Source organism: Synchiropus splendidus, chromosome 2 (genome assembly GCF_027744825.2).
Source record: "Synchiropus splendidus isolate RoL2022-P1 chromosome 2, RoL_Sspl_1.0, whole genome shotgun sequence".
NCBI classification, from domain to species: domain Eukaryota; kingdom Metazoa; phylum Chordata; class Actinopteri; order Syngnathiformes; family Callionymidae; genus Synchiropus; species Synchiropus splendidus.
The window spans coordinates 20,722,227-20,742,773 of NC_071335.1; the positions used below are offsets into that span (position 1 = coordinate 20,722,227).

The 20,547-nt window shown below is 44.5% G+C and overlaps 1 protein-coding gene across 6 annotated transcripts in view; it reads right to left on the reverse strand.

Annotated features, from left to right (window-relative positions):
• Window positions 1-19,641, reverse strand: part of doc2d (double C2-like domains, delta) — a 46,150-nt gene extending 26,509 nt beyond the window's left edge. The window contains exons 1-5 of one of the 6 annotated variants that reach the window (XM_053856068.1): window positions 19,493-19,641; window positions 16,522-16,927; window positions 15,554-15,633; window positions 15,118-15,192; window positions 10,156-10,265 (exon numbers count right to left, since the gene is read on the reverse strand). In XM_053856068.1, the coding sequence (XP_053712043.1) occupies window positions 10,156-10,265; window positions 15,118-15,192; window positions 15,554-15,633; window positions 16,522-16,909 (653 nt within the window). In that variant the 5' untranslated portion in view covers window positions 16,910-16,927; window positions 19,493-19,641. Of the gene's footprint in view, window positions 1-10,155; window positions 10,266-15,117; window positions 15,193-15,553; window positions 15,634-16,521; window positions 19,244-19,488 lie in introns of all 6 variants that reach the window. The other 5 variants (XM_053856064.1, XM_053856067.1, XM_053856069.1 and 2 more) reach the window with 5 other exon arrangements.
• Window positions 19,642-20,547: the final 906 nt, after the last annotated feature.

Genomic DNA, 20,547 nt, shown 5'->3' on the forward strand with positions numbered 1-20,547 from the left:
ATTCTTGGTTGAATTCAGTTTTCACAACTTTTTCAAATCTTCACAATTCAACAACGAAAGTTTCTCAACTCCATTATTCCACGTCCATTTGTTCACAGTGAGAGATGGCAATATTTAAGAAGAAACAGTCCCTGCCAAAATGCAGATTCATCTTCTTCTCTTCTGCTGTTGTCGCTGCCAAACAGTCTGATAAAAGATGATTGAATAGTTTTCATTAGAGGGAAAACACGCTGAGAAACACAAGCAGAGTGAGAGCGCTCAGCATTCGAAAACCTTACTTTGGAGTTTTGAACGGTGTGGCAACAGAGGTGCAGAACAAGTGCATAATAGCTGGAGTCTGTCCATGTGACCCGGGGCCAGACCAGGGTCAGGCTGCAGGGCACAGACTGCCTCTCACATGGAGGACACGCATGGTTCTTTTTCCGAGAAGTTGTTTATAAATATCGGCAGTCATGGGTTGTGGTTTTCTAGGGCTTGTTTCTAAAGTGTGCTTGTGTATTTGGGTTTGACCCCAGCTGAAGTTGTCAAGCAGATATTTAAACGGAGGCAGCAGAGTTTTTTCCCAACCCACATCTTGCTGAGGCTGAGTATGACAGTCCTTTTCTGTTGAGGAAGTAAGAGGAAACACCTTGGTGTCATTTGAATGGAAAAGCGCGACTAGAGTTCATGAGACAAAGTGGGTGAAATATGGAAAAAAAAAATGGGGGAAAAAGAGCGGCTTAAAAAAATGGATTCAACCTGCGTCTGTGGGTGACGACTCTCAAGCCCTGTGCAGGGTATGTGCACACCACACACAACTGAGAACCACAGTCCTGGCGTGTTGTATCTCAGGGTCCACTGCGCACAGTTTAGCGATCCCTCCACAAGGATGCAAATTGGCAATTTGTAGTACCCACGGTTCAGGCTCTTACCTTGGATTTTGAAACAGGGCACAAACAAAAACAATCTGTTTGCTTTTGTTCAGGGATGTATTTTGCTACACAAAACCAGGTTTTACTACTCTGAATGTAGTTTAAATTCTTATGAAGTTGAAATTCTTATACAAATATTTTCAAGACATTAAAAGAGCTTTAGTTTAAACAAGGTGATATAAAAACTTGAATATAGCCACCATCCTGATTTATTGTGCTATTGTCAAACTGATGCAAAATAAACAATATTTTGTTGTTTAAATGCATGTATGGGTGCATCATTTGATTCAGTAATATACCAAATTCATTCAAATTGATGTGGCTTCTTGTGGCAAATATTCTTATAAAAAAAGGGTTGAGAAGTGGCAAATTTTGATGGTCAACATTCTGTGAAATTGCCAGGTGGAAACACCCTGTTCATGGAAACCAGTATGATGACACCAGGAGTAGTGTGTTACACGAATATTTATACAATATTTAGGGCGTCCTGCTGAGAAAAAATGGGCGTCCATTTTGTCACGTTTGCAACTCAGACGCCCCCTTGGCTAAAAGCCTGCCACAGTTAACCATCCATCCAGACTGTAAAAACGTGCAGGTGATTTATTTGTTTTTCTCACCGCTGAACCTACAGGGGCTCAGTAGGAGAAGACGCTTGTTTTCAAAGGCCTGGTGGCTTATTTGTCTTGCTAGATCTGGCAACCGTGAATATGGTACAGAGGCTGGGGTTTGTTATACAGACCGTAAAGGAGAAATCATTTCACTTCTTGTCAACAATATAGAGCACAACAATACAATAGTCTGTCTGTCTGCTACGTTACGCACAGGCTCCACCAGCAGCTGACACGAGCTCCTAAACTAACCCAAACCTGGAAATCTAAATGATTTGTAATGCTCTGTCTGCTTCAGTAGCAGACTCTCAGCGTCTGCTCTGAGCTGGAATATCCCCAGATGAGCTGGTTCCTATACGCCAACGCAAGCACACCTTCCCCCTCCCTCATGTCCTCCTCCTGCTCCCTTGACCGACGTCTGACGTGCGTCTTTCAGATCTTAGTCATAACGGATGAGTATCTCTTCTGGAATAACTCTGAGTCATCGCCGTGGCTGTCGGATGATTTCTGAGTCTCGGTTCACTCATACATGTGGCGCGTGATGATCTGAAAGTGTGACATGAGGCAAGCCCAAATCCACTTTCCGCGAAGATGCACCATCCGGACTCCTCACACCTCCTGCCTCTCTTTTTCCAGCAACAGAACAGCATGTGCTAAAACAGACAGATGCTGGCAGAGACTCCTTTGGAAAGCAGAATTAGACTGTTGGATATGGAAAAAAAACCAAGACATCAAAGAGGCTGTGAGCTCATTTTCCTCTCGACAAGTGTTTTACCAGTCAAATAATTGCTAAGCAATTTATTTGTTTTCTTTTGCCGTAATTGTGGATCATTTATTTTTGTCTTGTGTTCAATATAGACAGCTGCATGAAATATTCATGGCATTTTCCAAAGTAAATAAATGAAACTGCACTTTCACTCAGCATCACCGAAACGACTGGTGAAGTGTGACGTAAAGAGGCAAAACAAACAGTTCTTCAACATTCATCATCTGAATTTGTTCCACAAAACTCTTTGAATCTCATTTTCTTGTCATTTGAGCGCGTGGAAGTGAAAGTCTATTTTTTTTTTTCAGGTTTGGCCTCTAGATGTGGAAGACTTCAACAACAGACTTCAGGCCTGACATGGCAGAAAGCAGGCTCACAACAGCCTTGTTCACCATGTCTCAACCTCAAGGCTCGGGGGCCAAACCCAGCACGGTAAGTCTTTTTTTGTGGCCCGCAAGTACTTTGCAGTTGTGCAGAAACAAAAACATATTGACGATCACAAAGTCGGCTTTCAGCCTTTTGCACTGCATTGAGACCAGAGGTCTAAATTTCACAAGGGTCCAGGTTATATATTGTGACCGCTGAGAGGGGCAGTCAAACCCAAAGAATGGAGGGTGAGAGAAAATTGAAAAAAAAAAAAAAAAAATGAGTGTTATTATGTGTGATTATGAAATTACCCTTTAAAAACGCACAAAAAATGTCAGCTTGTTGTGATTTATTTAATTTAAACTGCATTCCATTCCAAGATCCTTTCAATACTTTCAATTCTAATGTATATATAATGTAAAAGAAATACTCCTAAAATAGCTAACGGAAAAGACAAAAAATAATCACACGAGAAAGCCATGTTTCAGTTGCATCATAGTGAACAAAAAACAATGCAAAGACGAAAATGTCATAGACACCAACAATGTCAGTTTTATAGTTAGAGTTACTCTGACTCCTGGAGGGCCACATTAATACAGTCGGAGGGCCGCATTTGCCCAGGTCTGCTTTAGACACTTTCAATTGAATTATAATGTTTCCCCTTCAGCAGTGCTTCCTTGCACCAGCGGGGGCGTTTCACCAGACACACGCTAAAAAAAACAGGACACGGGATGCTGCTTATGGTCAACAGTCACAATCGACATTATGCTACGCCTTTAGGCAGTGATGGGTCGATGAGGTTTCATGAAACAGTGTCCTGATTTTCAGAGGCCACCAGATGCCGCTGTCTGCAGTAAAATGTTTGGACTTGACCAGATAATTCAATGAAACATCACATTTTTTCGAAACCAAGGGTGCCAACTAGTGGCCTCTGAAAACTGGGTCACAGTTTTTTCAACCCTGCAGTGCTGTTCCATGACACCTCATCTATTCATCACTACCTTTTGGCATGAGAGCACGGTGCAACCTTAAACATTCTGAGCTACAATTCACCTCTGATCATTCAAAGGGTTTTATTTGAGTTTATTCTTCCTGGAGCCAAGTATGTATCTTATGGCATTGCTTGTAGAAGCAAGAGGTGCCATCTTCAAAGATGACTTTTCAAGCATAGCCCAACACTGTGAGGTAGAGGTTGGTCAGCTAAATAACATGGACTTTTTTGGGGAACCCGATGATTCAGCGTCCTCTTTTTGAATGACTAACTGACAATCAATAAACACAGCGCTTCAGAATGAGGTGTAAGTTTAGACTGACCGGAGGCGCTTTTGGCCTGCTCGGTGACAAGTATCAGTTATTTTTGAAATGACATGAGTGGAAACAGTCTGGAGGGAGTTCAGTGAAGGCAGGCAGTAGTTGTGTGTGCATTCATTATTGATGGCGTGTGTGTCCTAACGTCTTCCCTGGCAACTGAGAGTGTTCATGTACTATAGTGGGCCGACACTCAGGAATACTTTTGAAACATTCCAAGAAACCAGGCGTCTTGCTTACATTATTCAGCGTGATGAATCATAACATTTGGCATCTTGTGGGGCGTGTTTTGTTTTGTTTGGTTTTTTTCCTCGAACGAAGCATTAAAAATGGGAAATTCTGGCGATAAATGAAAGAAATGGGAGGATTTGATTTGCAGATTGAGAGTGAAGAGACTCCGTTTGCTTCGTTGCACCAGCCCTTTTAGAGTTCATCCATTCGTGAATCATTTACACTCATGCAGTCGTCTGCTCACAGGCTGTAATCGTCTCAGCGGCGGCTCCAGTCTCTTTTCAGATCACATGCTGAGACCCGGACCCCGAGTCCAAAACAAGCAGGCCGCTAATGACCAGCCCAAACACTAACAGTCTGCTGAAAATCCACTAAGACACAGGCAGAAGAGTGGGAAGCAATTTGGACTTGTCTCTGCACAAGTGGACGTCCTGCTTTTAATTATTCACCTCAACACACATCAGCACCAAGTGCTGCAGCCTCACTCCATGTTTGGTAAATCTCTGGTTTATGAATGAACCCGGGTTCTTTCTTTGGTTCCCCGGTGCCTCGCACAGTACCAAAACATGGTCAGTTCATGACATCACATTGCCCGCATCCTCCAGTCTTCATATACAACTAAATGTAGTTGTAAAAATGCGAGAATACGACAAATGGAATGTGTAAAATATGACTTCACACTAGTAAAATTTTAGTAGTAGTAAAGGTTTATCCTAAATGGATGATCGAATCTGGCATTAATCTCCTCATCAGTCTCCTCTTGGACATAAAAACCTGTCAACGTCAGTCCTGTTTGCCAGATTGCTTCTCGCTTCATCAAGGTAAAACTCTTTCAGAGTTTTACCTTGATGAACAGACTCCCGTGTGTTCGCTTTGCTCCCTGACCTTTTCCAGATTTTTCCTCCGCGCTGAATTCCTATTCTGTCGCCGCCTTTTGTTCTTCCTTGCTACTCCTGTGTTTACTCTCAATTCAGTCCGAGTGTGAGCTGTTTATTGAAGCCTCACTTTTTAGTTATAGATCCGTTAGTTTACCCCTCGTGTGATTAGCCGCCGCCACGGAGCGCGTTCAGTTTAGTGCCACCACCACGTTGAGCTTAACTCCGGGTGTGTTTTCTGTTCTCCCATTTATAAAGTAGCTCGTTGATTCTAATCCACCTCTCTTGTTTTCCAGATTCACCCCGTTCCCTGTGTGTTGTTCCCGGTCCACGTTTTGGTTCCTGGCGTCCTTAGTTTGTAGTTATTTGTCTGACTATTTATTTGTTCGTTCCAATGAATAAATCTTTAATTTATCTTTGTCTCCCGTGCCTTCTGCCGACCAACACTTCCTGCACTTGGGTCCATCATCCAGAATTATGGCTATATATATATATATAGATGACTGGTGAAAATGGTGACCTGAAAATGATTCTTGCTATATGTATTTGGCAACAACTCAATTCAATACAAAATTACCAAAACAATAAGCATGATATTGAGTGAATAGCATTAAAAACTACGGCCTAAATAAATCCATACTTGAGACCTGTTTACTCACACTAATGCAGTATGCGGTACAAGTCTACACAGTAACCGACAACACAAATAGTCGCAAAACCAAGTCACATATGAGTGATTAAAGAGAAATACTTGCCCTTGGAAACAGTGTTTTACACTAGCCAGAAAAGACACTTTAAACACTTCACATGGCAAAAGAAAGGAAAACTAACTTTTGAAGCAGAGATGAAGAATTTGTTTTCCTGAGGGGCGACATCCTTTACTGTGGCTGTGAGATGTACTGCGTTTGTAGTTTGAACAATTCAGCGGAAGTTGTACAAGGGTGTGTATCAGAGTTAACAGCATGGATGCAAGGGAAAGTATTTACTGAGAGAAAATAGGAGATGGAGTGAAGACGATGGCTTGATGGATGAAAGGAGGGTGCAGGCCATGTATCTGCCGACCATCTGTGGCAAAGGTCTGTGAACAAAAACATTTCTTCACGAAACTTTCAGGGCAGGATGTTTTGGGTTTTTTTCCCGGAAATTTACAATGATTTTCAAAGGGCCAACCAGCACTTTCATGACCAGCAACAGGCAGAAAATGTTGATTTCATAAAGCATATACAATGGAATCACTGTAATGAAACATCTTTCATGTGACGATGCTGACGAAATATGGATTCACCGCCTTTGTAATGGTTTTCTTATTCATTTCCTTCAAGTTGGCCTCTTCTTTGTGTCTTAAATGTGTATGTAACAGGACCTCGGGCACACTACTGCCATCTGCCGCCCATTCACACTCATTACACTTTTAAACCCTGCTCGCATTATTATCATTATTTATAAACCATACAACTACTAACACATTTTTTAAAGCAATACTAATTATATGATTTGAATAAATAATAAACAAAAAAATGTAAAAATGTGTGGAGATTCACTGAACTTGGGGATATAGAACGCATAAATGTATATTTTGATGCCTCACCCACAACTCCAGTGTCAATGTTGTAGTAGCAGAGATGAGTGACAGGTGGTTTATAGGATAAAAAATAAATTGTTATTTAAATAATACAAATTAAATAGTTTATAGAATAATTTCTATACTGTGCTTTTTTTTCTGTTTGCACTATATACAGTTGGAGATACTGAGGTGAAGGTTAGGGAGGAGGAGCCTGACCTGCTGTGGCAAACCCTCATGGGGAAAAAAAGATTATGTAATGTTTGAAAAAAAAAGTGAGGGTAATACATACAGAGAGAATGGGTGAAAATGGATACAATAATAATGATCATGTTTCAATAAAAGCAGTTTAGTTTAAAGTTTAAACATGGTTGAACTGCAAAACCCCAGTCTCTCCGATGGGTGAAACGTAAACGTTAAACACAGAATATTGCGTGTGTTCCAGAACCATGCAGCAAAATTACCATCCAAATGAGATGGATTCCAATCTAATAAAAGCACTTCTAAAGATCGTTAAGTCAAATAATAAATGTACACTTACGACATGAAGGAATTGAATTAAGATCTTAATCGCTTGTTATCGTCTGTTAATCTATTTTTCATGCCTCTCACAGAGGCTGATGCTGCTGATCTATCTCTCCTAAAACACCCAGCAGCCAGTTTCAGCCTCATGTCAGTCCAGTCTTCAATCAAGTCCTCCATTTGTCCTTATTTCCTCAGCGCTCTGCACGTTACAAGTCCCTCCTCGCCGAGACAGAGGGCAGAAATCCAGGACAGATAACAGGCACCAACATCATCGCTCTCATTTTTTCCGTCCCAACAAGGTTGCTGCGTGGGAAAAGACGTAATGAGTGGAGAGATGAAGCACCGCATTTGTGTTACTGTCAGTGGGCATGGGCTCGACGGAGGAAGAAGCCAAATTCAATTGTCAAATCCAGTCAGTGGCACCAAAACAGACTCGTGGGTTTCCATCCAGTCGTTTCTCATCGTTCGCAAACCAGGTGTTGGACAAATTTTGTTTTCATTTTCTCATGGAGAGAGGGGGAAAAAAAGCTTCTTTAAAAGAGTAAAGTGTTCCAGTTGTGTTGTCTGTGTTGGAGAGCAGAGCACCTACGCACCAGCGAAGGCAATCCAACACCAATTAAAGGATTAGCCAGTCCGAGGGCAATCGGAGCGCCACGGCTGAGAGCATTACTTACTATTTACTCATCCCTAATAACAAACTGCTCCTCTGCTCTCTGCAAGAGATAAAACTGTGGGCTTTTCTCATGCTGCAACTTAATGAGAAGACCTATTTCTGGACTTCTGCTGAAGCGTCTTTCACACTCGCTGGAGTTCACCTTCTGTGTGTGGACCTCCCACTGGCGAATGCATAATGCTGCAGTATCTATTTTGTCTTCTGAGACGGCGCATGCAGCATTTGTCTTCCACTACAAAGCGCATGTCGGGAGAAGTGGACCTGACAGCAGAGAAAATTTTAATGAAGCAACTTTTGAGAGCAGTCGAGCTTTTATCCTCCGCTCGGCTGTGAGCTGATGGTGTGGGGGCGGGGGGAAACACCTGAAACTGGAGATCAAGAGAAGCAAATCGTTCGGGGAGGACAGAAATTCGAATGAAGTCACGTGACAAAATAAACATTTTAATAATAAGATCAGATTTGAATTTGGAGTCGACTCCACGTCGGCCTCCTCCTAGTCATTCCATCCTCTTTTTCTTCTCATTTCACCTGCGTTTGAATTTTTCGTTCCCATTTTGTCCTTCATTACGAATCTTGTTACTGCAGCACAAAAATACATTTTTGAATATTTCCACTTTTTGTCTGTAAAAAAAGTCTAGTCACTTGAAATGAAGACAGAGGCCCACTGACATTTACTATCAAGGTATTTTCAATATTTTCACGACTTGTGATGCTTCATTGGGAACATTTGATCTGGTGCGACTCAGTTTCTGCATCAAATATCGAGTGCAAGGGTAAGGGTAAGGGTTAGGGTCAAACTCGGATCTTCTGCTGTAAATAGGATAATGATTTCCCAGATCTTCAAGACTAAACTGAAGACCGAAAACTGTCACGATTCTGGGAGCAACAAATGAAAATATTGAGTGGTGTCTAACACAACTGTCCAGCCAGTGCACTGGTCTCATCTTATTCTCTGTCCAAACCCTAAGCAACTTTGCTGAATATAAAGTGCTGTGCAAGATTGAATCTGAAAAAGAAGCCAGAAAAAACCCAAAATAATTTCAGAGACTTCCTGCTCAGAAACTGTGGGGCTGCAGCTGGGTACTTTGGCAACTCATTGCGAACGGAATTCATTGTGAGAAAGGAAACATCCAAGACTGACTGAACTCAGACGTGAATCTTAAATGCACTCTTGAGCCAGTCGTGTTCTGAAGTATGGACGAGCGTCTCCACTGAACTGTGACCAGCAGAGCAGAACGCAGTGGTGTGAACAGCTTGAGCGTACGCAGGTCTCTGGGGATCCATGACACCTCTGTCCCCCCCGAATGCGCTTCTAGCTGAACCATCCCAGAGTTTGATGATATTCTCGGAAGACGGTCGAGGACTACCACTCCATTCCTTCGCCTTCCGCTCATCACATTGACTCACTGTCCTCATTCTTTTGTTACTTTGGAGTCTCGATTATCTCTCCGTCTCCCATCTATTTCCTCACTCATCACTAACCCCGACTCTCAGAGCCTATCGCGCTTTTATTCCTTGTCTTTTCCGACACGTTTTTCTCCATATTCGCCCCCTCTCCGCTGTCACTTGACATCTTTTACGCTTTCTCTCCTGCTCACTTTGTTGACTTGGCAGTCACCTCTCTCTTTTCCCCTCCCGTACTCTGGCTCCCTTCATCAGCAGGATGAAAGCAGACACGCTTTCTCCCTCCTCTTCCTCTGTTTGGCTACCCACAGCCTCCATGCTGGTTTGTGTCTGCCGGCGATGTCCTTGGTTAGAGGACGGGTGGGTTTCCTTTAGTTGGAGGGGTCTCTCCTCCGGCAGGCGCTCGGAGGGGCGACTATTAATGCTATTTCTTATCGTGCACACTTGTTATAGCCCAAGGACGTGTGTTAATTGTGTGTATGTGTTTGGGTCCTCTGTGTGCACAGGAGGCGCCGCGCTTGCTCTTCCCCACCAGTGATTGTCCTTGACAATACGAGGCGCACACCTGACTCCCTCATGTGTGTCCTCATGCCTGTGTTCCCGGCGACAAACAATGTTATCCAAACCCATTACAAATCCACAGAACAAACCGATGATGATTACACGTGGCGAATACATCCACAAACCAAACAAGCTCAAACTAAGCCTCAAAATCATCTTACAAACCACAGCGGACACTTCAGAGTTTCGAGGCCAAGGTGGTTACGCTTGACCTCGATTCCACCATCAGGAAGGAATTACAGCCAAGGAGGAGTCGAGACATGACTAACACACCAGGAGCAACATGCTGGTGCTGCTGCAGTAATAAATTGGAAAAGCCCACTGGGAAGTGGAGTCGCCGAGCCCCTCGGACGTTCAGCGGCCTACCTTAACGTTTTGGTGGTCATGTCAGCAGCTGTGATGCCGTGGTACACCAGGGTTTCGTTCCACACCGGATTCAAAGTGTTTTTCAGGGTTTTGGTGCGCAGCTTGTTTGCCTGCAAATCAAAACAAGTGGCGAGGATTAGTTGCTATCAGTGCACCTTGAAACATCTTCTTTAAAAAAATCCCATCGCTTCATCTCATATTTAACCGTCTCAGGGTTCACAAAATGCCATGCTGAGAGCTAAAAACACTTTGTTTCATCTCAACTAAGTGAAGCAAAACATCTCAGCAATGACTGCCGTTCATGAATATTAAGAGTGGGCATCCTTAAATAACACTGAGGAACACAAGCTGTAGGGCTCAGCATTTTCTCCAAACTCTTCTATGGAAGATTGTACAGGAATTTAGTTGCTCATGAGGACAAGTTGACGTACGAAGCAAATTCTTTTGAACCTAGATGATAGATGACTTTTTCCTGACGGGGAGACGGAACTACTAAGGAACTACAGGTACATGTACAGAGTTGTCAAATATAGAGTGAGAATTGTCCAGCAACGCCAAAACTCCATCACATGGAGTCTGTGAGTCGAGTCTGTGACTTGGAATCGAGTCACACTTAAGAACTTGAGACTGGACCTCAAGGTTTGTGACTCATCTCCAGCCCGCCTGACATGCGTGAGAATAACAGAGTGGCCATCTGCAACGTCAGCCAGTGTAGAATCAACGCTGCTGCATCGAACACGTCAAGTTAATCTGACACTTCAAAACACATCCACATCAATCAGCCGCAAAACAGGGTTCAGCATGAGCACAACACAAGTCCAGTTAGTGGAGCTCATGGTCAGCTTTGCTACTGTATATGTACAGACTCAGTTAATCTAAAATGTTATTTTAGATTAGACTACAATAAAAGCACCTGTGACACAGGATTATTCTATGTTTTAAGTGAAATAATACCGTAAATATTTCCTATCCTTTTTCCATGACTCCCTCTTTGGTGAGACCTTTTGTCCACTTCAGGCCACCGTAGATCAAGCTAATAGCACTTGGGCTGATCAGGCTAAGATAAATGAGGAGTACGTTTCTGTTTCACGTGGCTCCATGCTTCCGCTGCTTTTTCAAGTTTCTTTCTCTGAGCTCCGTATCTCGGATGTGTGCGGATGATGTGTTCAGGAGTGTCGGAATTTTATACTCCACTGAACATAACCAGGGCTACGACGCGTCCCTGCGTCTCCTACAGCCTCATGTAACATCACAAGAAGAGTAACAATGAGAGCTCATGATCGCCACCCTGTGTGTCCCCATCTTAACTGCAACCATTCTTTTTGAACAGGCGTGGGAAACATTTGATTCAGTTCAAACACCCTTGGACGCAGATGTCCACTGGAATAAGAGCAAATTTACTTGAATTCTGTTCACAACAAGGCAGATAAACACTGACAAAAACCCAGCGTCCTTGGCAGAGGTCACACGATTGTCACCAGCAGGATTAAATGCAAGGGAAATCACTCCTGCAGTCGTATACATATTTACAACAACACTTCCGTGGCTTGCTTTCATGGCTTTCGGGGAAGATCCAATCCTTCCATCAGTCCACACCAGAAATAAAGACTCTTCTCTTGTCGTGTGCATTCATCAGAGGTAAAGAAACAACACAGTGGTGGGAAGAAGGGAGCGTCAGAGTCATAAATAAACAATAAAGACCATTCATCTCCACCCCCCTGGTGACCACGGACATCTGTTATCTGATTTACTGACATGTGTGGGGGGAGAAGAGGGAGGTCTCACCTCACCTGTCCATCCGTCTGCGACCCCCACATAATTTCCACCGCAGCCAGACCACAGCACTTAACACAACTGCATATAGAAGCAGCCATATAGGGGCTGAAGGACGTGTCCGTCTGAAGTGACCCTTTAGCTGAGCTGTTTTTTAACCAACTATGATTGAAGAGGTCATTGAGATCCAAACAAGAGGAGGTTCTTGTCGGATCCTGACAAGACTCTTGAAGATGGAGGAGCTTCTCATCCTGCCACAGGTGCCACGGCACAATGCTCACGACCACAGGCGACAAGAGGAATGTACTCTATGTAGATCGACAGCAAACTGATCTTATCCCCCACATGGACTGGACTTTCCACCATGTTCTCACTGATTCCTGGCTTCGGCTGCAAACCGTTGTAAATCTAAAATGCCTTTATCTCTCCATAAAACATTGTGTTAAGCACTCAACCCGCTTCCTGTTCATAAGGAGCAGCTTTATCTCAGACTATTTCTCCGTCTCTCTTTATGCTGATGTTATTTTGGAGCCCCTGGGCCAAATGTGGACTTTCCATCCATTTCCTATTGTTTCGCCTCCCACTCCCCCATTTTACTCTCTGTTTTTTTTTAGCTTATCGACAGCAACACTCTTCAGAATCGCCTCTATGAATGGAATAATTATGACACTTGCCCCCATTCCGCCTGATACATGCACAGTCACGACCCACTTCACAAAATCCTCACTATTGATGAACGGGGGTGATTGTTTATCTTATTATCTCCAGAATTGCTTGCTTATCTTTCCTCCCTCCTGGCGTCTTATTCCCCACTCAGTCACTGCGTTTGCATCTGCCTCTAAATGTCTCATTTCCTGCTCAACATCCGTCCATCACGGTTCCCCTTTTCCCTCCATCTGTCCGTAGAAATCTTCCTCTTCTTCCCGCTGGACTGCAACCACCATCCGGATGAACAGGAACTGACTGGGGGCACATTTTCAATGTGGCTTTTGCATGAAAATCAAGCCACTCGGTGCACGCACGTCTGTCCGATGTATGTCAGCGTAATGCGTCCTTGCCAAGGTCATCTGTCTCGTGTGTTGGACTCACAAATCTCCCTGCCAGAGCACGCGTGGGTAAGAGGAATGAAGTGAGAGAGAGGATGGCGTGTTGGATGGCGAGACAAGCACGACCAATCCATGAGGTTTGACAACTGCTTTCTCTTGAGGCCTGTGGTTGAATTTAAATGTAAGGAAGGTTGTTTTGAGTCTGCTTCATGTCTCGGTATGTGGTGAGCCCGGATGGATATTTAACAAATGACAGGTCATGGATACTCACCTGACTCCCTGAGGCTTCCTCTGCACCCTCTTTGTCACCCACCCATCCACGCCGTCAACACTTGCCTGTTGACGTGAGCCGTGTTACAATCCTCCCTGTTTCCATGACAACCACCTGCTGCTGTCCTCCCCTCATGTGCCCCTCATTGGCTCTCTCTTGCCGTGTTCCCCTTTCCTTTCCCTCTCAATTGCCACCTTGCCGCACACGGTGCAGGTCCCACGTACAACCAACAGCAAGACGGAAAAAAAAAATCATCAATCGTCAATCGATCCTGAGTCAGCATCCTGCTTAGATGCATCATATCCTGACTTGAAAATGCCAACAGCCAACAATCTGGAATACAACCACTGAAATTCAGGAGAACTTTTCAAGTTATTTCACTTACTGACAAGACACATGAACACACAAGACCTGGACTTAGTAGCTGCCTGATCTCCTTGGTTGTTGAGACAACAGAGATGAACAGCCAACCTCTACCAATGAACCCATCCTCACTCACATGGCGTAAGACTTCAGTGGACTTACGCGTCCTACACTGACAGCAAAGGCGGCCTTTAGCATTGCATGTTGACGCATTACGTTTTCAATTGATGCACCTTCCGCAGCGTGACACGTTAAAAGGGTTAGGGGTTAGGTGAGGCATGGGATTACGCTCCTTTCATTCTCGGTGTAACAACATGTCAACTGCTATTCAGAGCCTGTCAAACGCAAATGCGTTTGAGTCATGGTGACCATCACCAAGGAGGAGACGCGCCCACCTGGAATGCTACACGGGAAGAAAAGTGTTTTTTTTAAATCCGTTGAAAGGTCTACATGCAACATCAAAGGCTGCCTTTGTATAGGACGCAAAAGTCCACTTTGCCCACGTCAATATATGATGCCGTGGGAGTGAGGATGGCTTGAAACCGATGTAGTTAAAAAAGAAAAAGCGACTATAGTTTCATCTCCTGGCATGTCCTCACAAATAAAATATATATCTCCAGAATTCCTCACACCACATGAAACCACAACTACTATTATCCCGTGATCGATCATCGTGCAGAGGGTGATGTTGGAGCTTGGCAATACAAGGGCAACCTGTCCTTAGTTGGAGTCAGCTTTGAGGCAAAATGGCTGGTTGTATTCCATTAGCTTTACATAAACCTTTTACTTAATGGCACCAGGAATATGATCATGGGGGGCGATGGGCTAAACCATAGAATGCTCTAATTCCCTTATTCCACACGTGTCCTTGCCCCATAGTCAAGGTGTGATCTAAAAGTGCTCCCCGCCTGCAGCGAAATTTATGTAGACGATCTGTTCTACGTGTCAGTGAGGACCTCGTTCCACCGGTTGGGTGCAAGGGCAGAGGAAATTCATTCAACTTACTCGGGTGACTGGACGACCTACTGGGACAACAAATTGAACACACTGCTGCGTCCATCCAGCGCGAGTCAGAGCCGTGTAACAGTGTCGAGCACAGTGGAGCCAACCGGCTCATGTTAAAGCAGAAATGTGGAGGACCACTCGCAGCAATTCGCACTGGGGCTGGAGTATTTTCAACCAGAACGGAGACCAATTAACTGATGCTTTATCTTCCTCCTGAAGGAGCACAGTCCATCGCCTACTGAAATCAGGTGCCATGGTCATGAAGAAATGGACTACACTGGCGGTTGTCAAATGCTCCGGAACATTAAATCCACCCCAGATGTGAAGGAAGCCCCTGTGTGAACGCCTTCATTCTGACCTCAGAGGCAGAGCCGCCGCTTCCCCTGTCGCTCCATGTTTCTGAGGCTCTGCACCATTCCAACCGTTGCATGTGGTTTGGTGTTTCTCCGAGTGTGTGTTAGCGTGGCATGTTAATTGCTAAAGATGTCAGGTTAGAACAGTGACCTTGCTCGCCCCGGGGAGAAGATGAAGCTTGACGTACGGATCCGCCAGCCCGTTGGAGTCCATGGCTTTGAGTCCCTGCGGACACAAACGCAACGATGCTCAGAGAAACATGCACATGTAAGGTTTGGTCAGCGGCACCGTCATCCTGCCCTGGAAGACTTCACGCGACCAACAGAGTGAGGATGAGGACCCGCCACACTGTAGCTCCTCCGGCTGTTGCTTTCATCTGATGATTATTTTATCACTCCCTCTCTCAGTACTTTTTGTTGCCCTTACTTGAACCACAAATGTGATTTACATAATTAAACACCAGAGTCCCATCTTCCTATTTGTCACTGTTCACGTGAAAATCCACCATTTACTTTGACATTGTCACTGTAAACACGGCTCTAAAACAAAATATTGAGAGCAGACGTGGCGACAGGGAGTGACTCACCTTCGCCTTGTGAATAGTACAGTGAAGACAATTGTTCTCCTGATCAAAGAGGAGGTTGAACTCCAGAGTTCCCAGGTAAGCTGAAAAGATCAGAAAAGAAAACCCTGAATGTGCAGTTTGAATGGCGCACTGACTCACACGTTCCCAATGTCGCGAGGCAAATTAGGTTTTTGGGAACACTCTCTGTGTTTGGAGTTTATATTGATATGATTTTTTCTTTTTTGCAATTTAGAAATGACCAACTCTCATCCACTCATCGTAAACTTCAGAATAGTTTGATGCAAACCACTGCAAACGGAATGTACCATTAGCATAAAGCACAGACCACTTTCATCATGTGCTAGCATTCGAGTTGTCATGAGGATTGATGTCTTTTTTGTACATAAATCAAATGTATGTGACAACCTGAAGAAGAAATATGTCCATGTGTATTTTTTACGTCAGGGAGTGAGAGTGGAAAAATGTGTTGTTCGATTGTTCGGAATGATTTATCACACTGAAAGATGAGTCCTTTCTATTCAAATATTTGTTTGCTGTCATTGCAGGTTTTGACACGTCACCCGACGTTTTGGACCTAAGAAGTTGTCTTGAAAGCACAGGTTGACGCTTGTGACCCAAACCACTTGAAAACGGCAGCCCTGGTTCAGTTACCATTTTGGTGACCAGGACAACTCACTCCCATGGCATAATATTGCGACGTTTGCAAGTGGATGTTTGCTCCCTACGTTGATGCAGAAGTCTGATTTCACTCTCAGTGAGGGGGCCACTATATGTATCAAGTGACATCATCTGTGATTTAGTGAAGAGAGCTTCCCATCGCTCCATCATCCGACAACTTTTTTAGCCTTGCACAACATTTAATGTGGAAGGCTGTTTGGTGTCAGCATAGAACGCAAAGGTCCGCTTGCTAACATCGATTTATTGTGTGATGGGAGTGAGGATGTTCGGGCTCCATAGTCAATACTCACTGTCGTCATCATCTGAGTCGGCCACGTCTTCCCTGTCTCCGTCGTTGTCCCCTCTCCTTTCTCCATCTTTGTAGCCTATGCCCGTCTCGCCGTTGAACGTCTCCTCTTTGAGAATCTTCTTCTCGCGTGGAGGCGGCGGCGTGCAGGGATAGTCATGGAACCGTGGGAAGAAGTCCGATATTTGCGGGATAGGAAGGATGGGACCCGGGCACACATTAATGGCAAAGTGCTCCTGCATAGAGATCTTGACAGGTGAGGGAGGGGGCGGGGCGGTGGAGTGGGGCATTGCCGAAGGGGAGGTGGCAGATGAAGAAGGGGTGGGGGAAGAGGAAGGAGGGATAGCCAGGTGGGAGGTGGATGGAGGCGGGGGTGGTTTGGAGACGCTCATGTGGACTGGGACCCCGTACTGCGGGGCCGAATGAAGAGGTATAGAGGAGGTGAAAGGATGTGATGATGAGAAAAAGAAATAAAAGAGATCAAAAATAAAGAGACTGGGATCATTGTAGAGGGAAGGAACAAGAGGCTGAGAACTAGAGGAGAAAAACAAAACAGCACGGTCACATCTTTCACCTCCTGATCCATAACCTCTTCGGCCGGTGCAAGGGCTTCATTCTTCCAGACACACTTGAAGTTCTAGTTGTCTCTAGCTACTCAGAAGTCCCAAACACTGCGCCGCCTTTTTCATCCCAAACTGGCTAAACGGAAATTGCTCCTCGCTTGCTTGCTATAGCCACCGTTTAATCCACCCTCAGCTAGTTTGGCGGGTGGCTAACAATGGTGAAAGTGCAGTCCAACTCCGATGATAGATGAGGCTGCTGCGGCGCAACATACAGGTAATCCTTTAGCTTGACACATCCACGTTATGCACTGGCATACTTTTGACAGTTTGGTGTTAAAGACTGAAGCGTCACTCTGAGGCAGTTGTTAGCTGAGAATTGTGTGCTAACGTGGGCAGGAGAGGTTTCTCTTCATTAAAGAGATATAGCCTTTCAAACTGGACTGCACAAGTTTCAGTGAAATTCGACGCAAGGGTAGCTATTGTTTTTGTTGCAAAAGTGCTCATTCTGGAAAAAGGTTAAGAGTGAATCAATGCTTTGCTTCTTGCAAAGGTGCTTGTTAGCCCTTGTTAGCAATGTCACTGTAATCTGCAGTGTTTAAGTTACAAGTACAAGTACATAGAGCTGTGGTTATATCCAGGTAACTGCTAAATTGCCCAGACCAGTGCTGTCAGATTCTCCAAATGAGATTCAAGTATTAAACTGTGAACTGAATTCAATTTACTCCTTCCCTCCTAGTGTCGCCAATGCCTCAGGAAGGAATGTTGCTTTTGGCTGTCGAAGAGTCATGTGACCTTGCATAATTGGCTCCGCGTGTGCCGGGATCTGACTTGGCAACCAACACGCGCTTGTCGCTGAGACCTGGACCGGAAAGAGTCGCTAGATTTGTCATCGCTTTGAAGTCAACCAGAGGACTTAGAAAGTCACCGGGTTTTGTGTTGGAGAGGCTGACTTGGCAACTCTACCCTCCCCATCTGGCCACGGCAGCAAATGCAAATTTTGCATCAGAAATTACCGCATGTTGCAACCATTTTTCACCAAGGATCACTTCAAGTCAAGTCTGAACACAAAACTGCATTCAGAACGCAACATTACAGCGGCAGTTCACGCTATTATAATACCAACATACGCTTTGCTATTCTACTGAATTCTGTTCCCTTTGTACTACAGTAGCTAGCGCCTGTCTCAATCACGGCAAACTACAAATATATCTGGAGAATTTTTGCAGTTGTCTTTCTTCACTCTAACTATGACAAACAGTGGTATTTTACAGCTCATTGATGAAAAAGTGCCGCTGCGGGGAAAGAACTGGGCAGAGCGGCTGATAGTTGAAGCATGACTCACACATTGTTTCTGCACAGCAAGTCTGTGCTCTGAATGAATATTCACAAGTGTTGCTGTAAAGTATGAGCCAGTCATGTCCCGCCACTGCCTTCACTTCCTCTCCATATTTGTATCCAATTGCTGGATTCAACTGGAAATGATTTATTTGTTTTTAATAAAAAAAAAAGATCTTATTATATCAAATTCAAGGCGCGATATAAACAGGTATCGGGCGACAGCATTAGCTTTTGTCGCTGGTGAGCTTGCCTTTCTTTGCCCCAAAAAATACCTACTGTCATGAGAAAGTACTGCACTTTGGTCCATAACATAAACAGAAGGTTTGGTTTTAAAAAAAACAACATTTTGATTGTGAACATTCATGTTTTGCGATTTCCATCCTGGGAAACAACATTGTCCTGCCGTTTCAAAACCCTGAGTAAGTCAACTCCGACAGAGAAACGCAGCCACCCCACTTTAACTCCAGCCACTTGTTCGAGTAAGTCAGAGTTAGAATGATGCTCGATTCTAAAATTAGCCTTCTGGCTCAGCTTTTTTTTTTTCCGGCAGCGGGGACTCAATTATGGTCATGAATTATTTCTACATTGTGAAACAAATCCCTGAGAGCTTGCAGGCAACACGGCCGTCCACCTCACCACCACTGCGCCTCACACACCATTGTCACACACTTGTGAATAAATGATAACAGAACTTCCCCACCTGAGGTCAGGACTCGCTCCCTTCCTCTCTGAACTACCAGGGCTGATATGAATCAGTCCCTCCAGCCACTTCATCGCCAAAATAAAATCAATTTTGTTAAACCGAATCCTGAATATCAGTCCGACCTGAAATGAGATACGTAGAGCCATAAAAAAAGCAGGAGTTCATGGCTGTTCTAGTGTTAGACTGGTGTATATGAGTCGCGCTCTCAGGCTCTCTGAGATGTCAGTAGAACCCCGCTCCATCTAGCCTTACATAACAGCACCCCAAATTCACCGCACGGGTACCGACGTACAAATGACTGAACGCATGTTGCGCTCCAACTCAAAAGCTCCACAGACAGACACCATCACAAGCTTCCAAAACCTACCTACCCAGAGATGGTCTTCATCTGTAGCAGCTCTCCATTTTGCTCTGGTGTCCTCTGTCTCTCACACACTAAAAAGCATCCCCACCAGCTTTGGAGTCAATACATCCCACTGTACTCCCTCTCCCTCTCTGTCTGTTCATCGCTCGCTCTCCTCCTCTCCTCTCTTCCAGTCCCTCCCTTTACCCCCCTCCCCCTTCCCCTTATTTGTGACGTATCCAGTTAAACTGTTAGTCCGTCACTTGCCGTGCATGTGCGCCGCCGTCAGTCACACTTTTCCTGGCGCAAAGGGAGAGAAACTGACCGCCACAACAAGTAGAGCAAGACAGATGTGCAGACAAAGAGGAGGCGCTCGCAGTCGCACTCCAAAAAAGCAACTGATTAGAAAAGACTTCAGGCATAAAAAGACAAATATCACCGTGGGATGGATGGGATAAAGAAACAGCAGCGGAAGGAGGGAAGGGAGGAAATTAAATTCACTGTGTTGACTGCGCTAAACAGAATCACAGCCAGGGACACAATCACATTCCCAGATTACTTTGTACGACCGCGGCCAATATCAAGCAGGCATATGTGGGAGTGTGTGTGTGTGTGTGTACAGTCCTCATAACAGCCAGCGTCTGCCTCGGTAATAAAACGGATCAAACAAAAGCAGGCATCCATCACCGCGTGGCGGGGGACGCTGACGTGTGAGTAAATCATCGTTGAAAGTAATGTGAATGGAAAATTGGATGAATGTCTTTCAGGCAGAGACTTTGCCCTGAAATATAATATCATATTTAGTAATAATATTTGATCCGCCTTCCCGTGTTTCGGATTGAAAATCAATGGGATTACTCATCCTTTATTCCCTGGGCTCTGTAGCAGCGTGGAATCAATGCATCGTAAGTACAGCACTGATGCAGGATATCGGTTTACTGATGGAGCCCATCGACAACAACAACAAAGATATTTCCACTTTTTCTTTGACTTTCAAAATGTAGAAATATGATATCTGTAATCATGCTCATTTTTTATTTTTCATCATGCTCTGCTTTTACACAATTTTTGCACATAACATCC